Below are 2355 nucleotides of genomic sequence, written 5' to 3'. Positions count from 1 at the left end.
TAAATATATATAGGCCTTGACGTAGTGGACGTTATTTAAAAAGAAATGATTATATTTGATATATTCACATATTTTACTGAATAATTATTGCAAGTTGCATTCAGTACGTTCATTCTGCACTAAATTATTCCGTCTTTGGTTTTTGGCGAGGTTTAAATTTGCCTTTGAATCAAAACAGGGCTGCCGTTCCTTTGAAATGTGTTAAAAAATATGACATAGTATTATTTAATTATTATTATATAATAGATTGTATGTCTATATATAAATATATATATATATATGTATATTATTATTATTATATTTTTGAAAATGATGTTGTCGCGTGAATAGAAAAATGGATTATTTACACTTTACGGCTGTTGATGATTATTGAAAAATTTTATTAAAATGTTTTGCGTAAAGATTATTAAAAAAAATTCTATTATATTTAGGCAAAGAGAGTTGAAACGTTATCGATGAAATAATCTTCCTGTTTAGAAAAAGTTATCGTAAGAATGGTACTTAAAAAATATACATATGATTGTTATTGCAATAATAAAGAAAAATATAAAGAGTCTAGTACAAAGCAATATCGATTTTATTATAAAAATATAAATTTCCAAATCCGATCCGATCCAAACGTTCTTTCTCAAACGATCCTTTTATATATTCTGAAATAATATTCAACATCATTCTCCGATTGTTTTTCAATAGGCACTGGAATGGCTTCCGCACTGTGATCGTCTAATAATTTAAATCCTTCTCCAATTTCCGGAAAGAAAGTATCACAATCGAAACTCTTCCGTATTTCCGTCAGGTAGATTTGATCACAACAGGGATGATTTATAGCTTCCTGTAATCAAACAACCAAATTATAATCCTAGCTATTGTATGCATGCATTACAGTGTGTGTGTGTGTGTAGTATTATGACCTTATAGATATGAGATCCTCCGATTATCCATATCTTCTCGATATTCTCATTAGTGGCAACGGCTTTGACAGCTTCGTCCAGGCTGCCGAATACCATGACATCGCTAGGAACTGTCGATTTTAACACATCGGGTTGTTTTGTGAGGACGAGGTTGAGGCGTCCGGAGAAGGGTCTGTACTTTTCGGGGACGCTGTCCCAAGTACGTCGTCCCATTATAACCAAGTTTTGCTTTGTGGGATCTATGGTCGTTTTGGTCATTCTGTTGAAGTACGCCATTTCTTTTCTGGAGGAAACGATGTGTTTGTAGTTTTGAGGTTATAAGTTATCAATAGGTGAGTATGATTTGTGTGTGTGTATAGATATTTACTTCAGTTTCCATGGAATGTCGTTGTTTTTACCGATTCCCATGTTTTCACAAGCGGCTGCTATCAGATTTAATCGAATATTGGACATTTTTAAACAGGATTGTAAGTGTCTGTGTCAAACTGACAGTTGTTGCTGACGTTGAATTTGGCGCTGAGTTTATTGTGCTATTTCGGTGCGTGGCCAAAACAGCTTAAATTAATATTGTATATTTTTATTTTCTTGCCTTCTTTTACAATATTTTTTTTTATATAATTTTACTTTTTTTTCTATTGAATGTTTTATTGTATCTTTCTTTCATCACGTCTTTAATTAATTTATAAACTACTAATATAATATAGTCTTTGATTCCTTTTGACTTTTGATTTTATATTCTAAAAAAATCGATTCACTATATTAAAAAAATATATATACTAAAAATTTACGAGAATATCGAGAAACATTCCGAGAAAATTAGATTCTCGAATCTCGAGAGTCAAAAATAGTCGAGAAATCACAACCTCTATTCCGCACTGCACCGGTAGCAAGCTGCATACGCCAGGAAATATTCTCCTTTGACATTTTAACTATGTATATGATCACAATAAGTCATAGCGAAAGAAAAGTATAGACGGTGTGGGTGTATTTACATCAATTTGCCAATATTTATATACAAGAGAACCGAAAACCGAACCTGAACCGATATACATTTTTTTAACCGAAATGGGAACGAAAAAAATATCGATTTGGGTCCCTGAAAATTAATATCTATACGTAAATTAAATGTCGACTCGTAAAACTGAAATATGTACATACATCTTATACATAACGTTTCGGTGATTACTGGTCACAAAGTGCTCCCCCAAAAGTCACTAAAATCTCTATAACGGAACATCTGGCAGCCGAAAAGTCCATCATACTAACGATAACTATTGTTGCGTAGGGGTGGGTGGAAGATCCAAGTAAAAGGCCAAAGTTATGTCACAGCATTTATTGGTGATTAAGGAGATACACGCACTGGCAGTGCTCCGTCCAGAATGTCTTGATATGGTCTAAGTACCTACTTATAAAGGAACAGGTCGCTCAGGGCATCTTCGACGTC

General features: G+C 33.1%; 1 protein-coding gene across 1 annotated transcript; it reads right to left on the bottom strand.

Moving 5' to 3' along the window:
* Window positions 1-555: 555 nt before the first annotated feature.
* On the bottom strand, window positions 556-1469 carry Dhfr (dihydrofolate reductase). The gene is made up of 3 exons (XM_077436205.1): window positions 1279-1469; window positions 912-1194; window positions 556-832 (listed from the first exon to the last, which is right to left on the bottom strand). Exons 1-3 carry the CDS (start codon window positions 1362-1364, stop codon window positions 629-631), a joined length of 573 nt encoding a protein of 190 aa, XP_077292331.1. The 5' UTR covers window positions 1365-1469; the 3' UTR covers window positions 556-628.
* Between the last annotated feature and the right edge of the window lie 886 nt (window positions 1470-2355).

The sequence above is a fragment of the Arctopsyche grandis genome, chromosome 8, assembly GCF_051622035.1.
Source record: "Arctopsyche grandis isolate Sample6627 chromosome 8, ASM5162203v2, whole genome shotgun sequence".
Lineage (NCBI taxonomy): Eukaryota > Metazoa > Arthropoda > Insecta > Trichoptera > Hydropsychidae > Arctopsyche > Arctopsyche grandis.
This window is presented reverse-complemented; position numbering and strand designations above follow the sequence as displayed.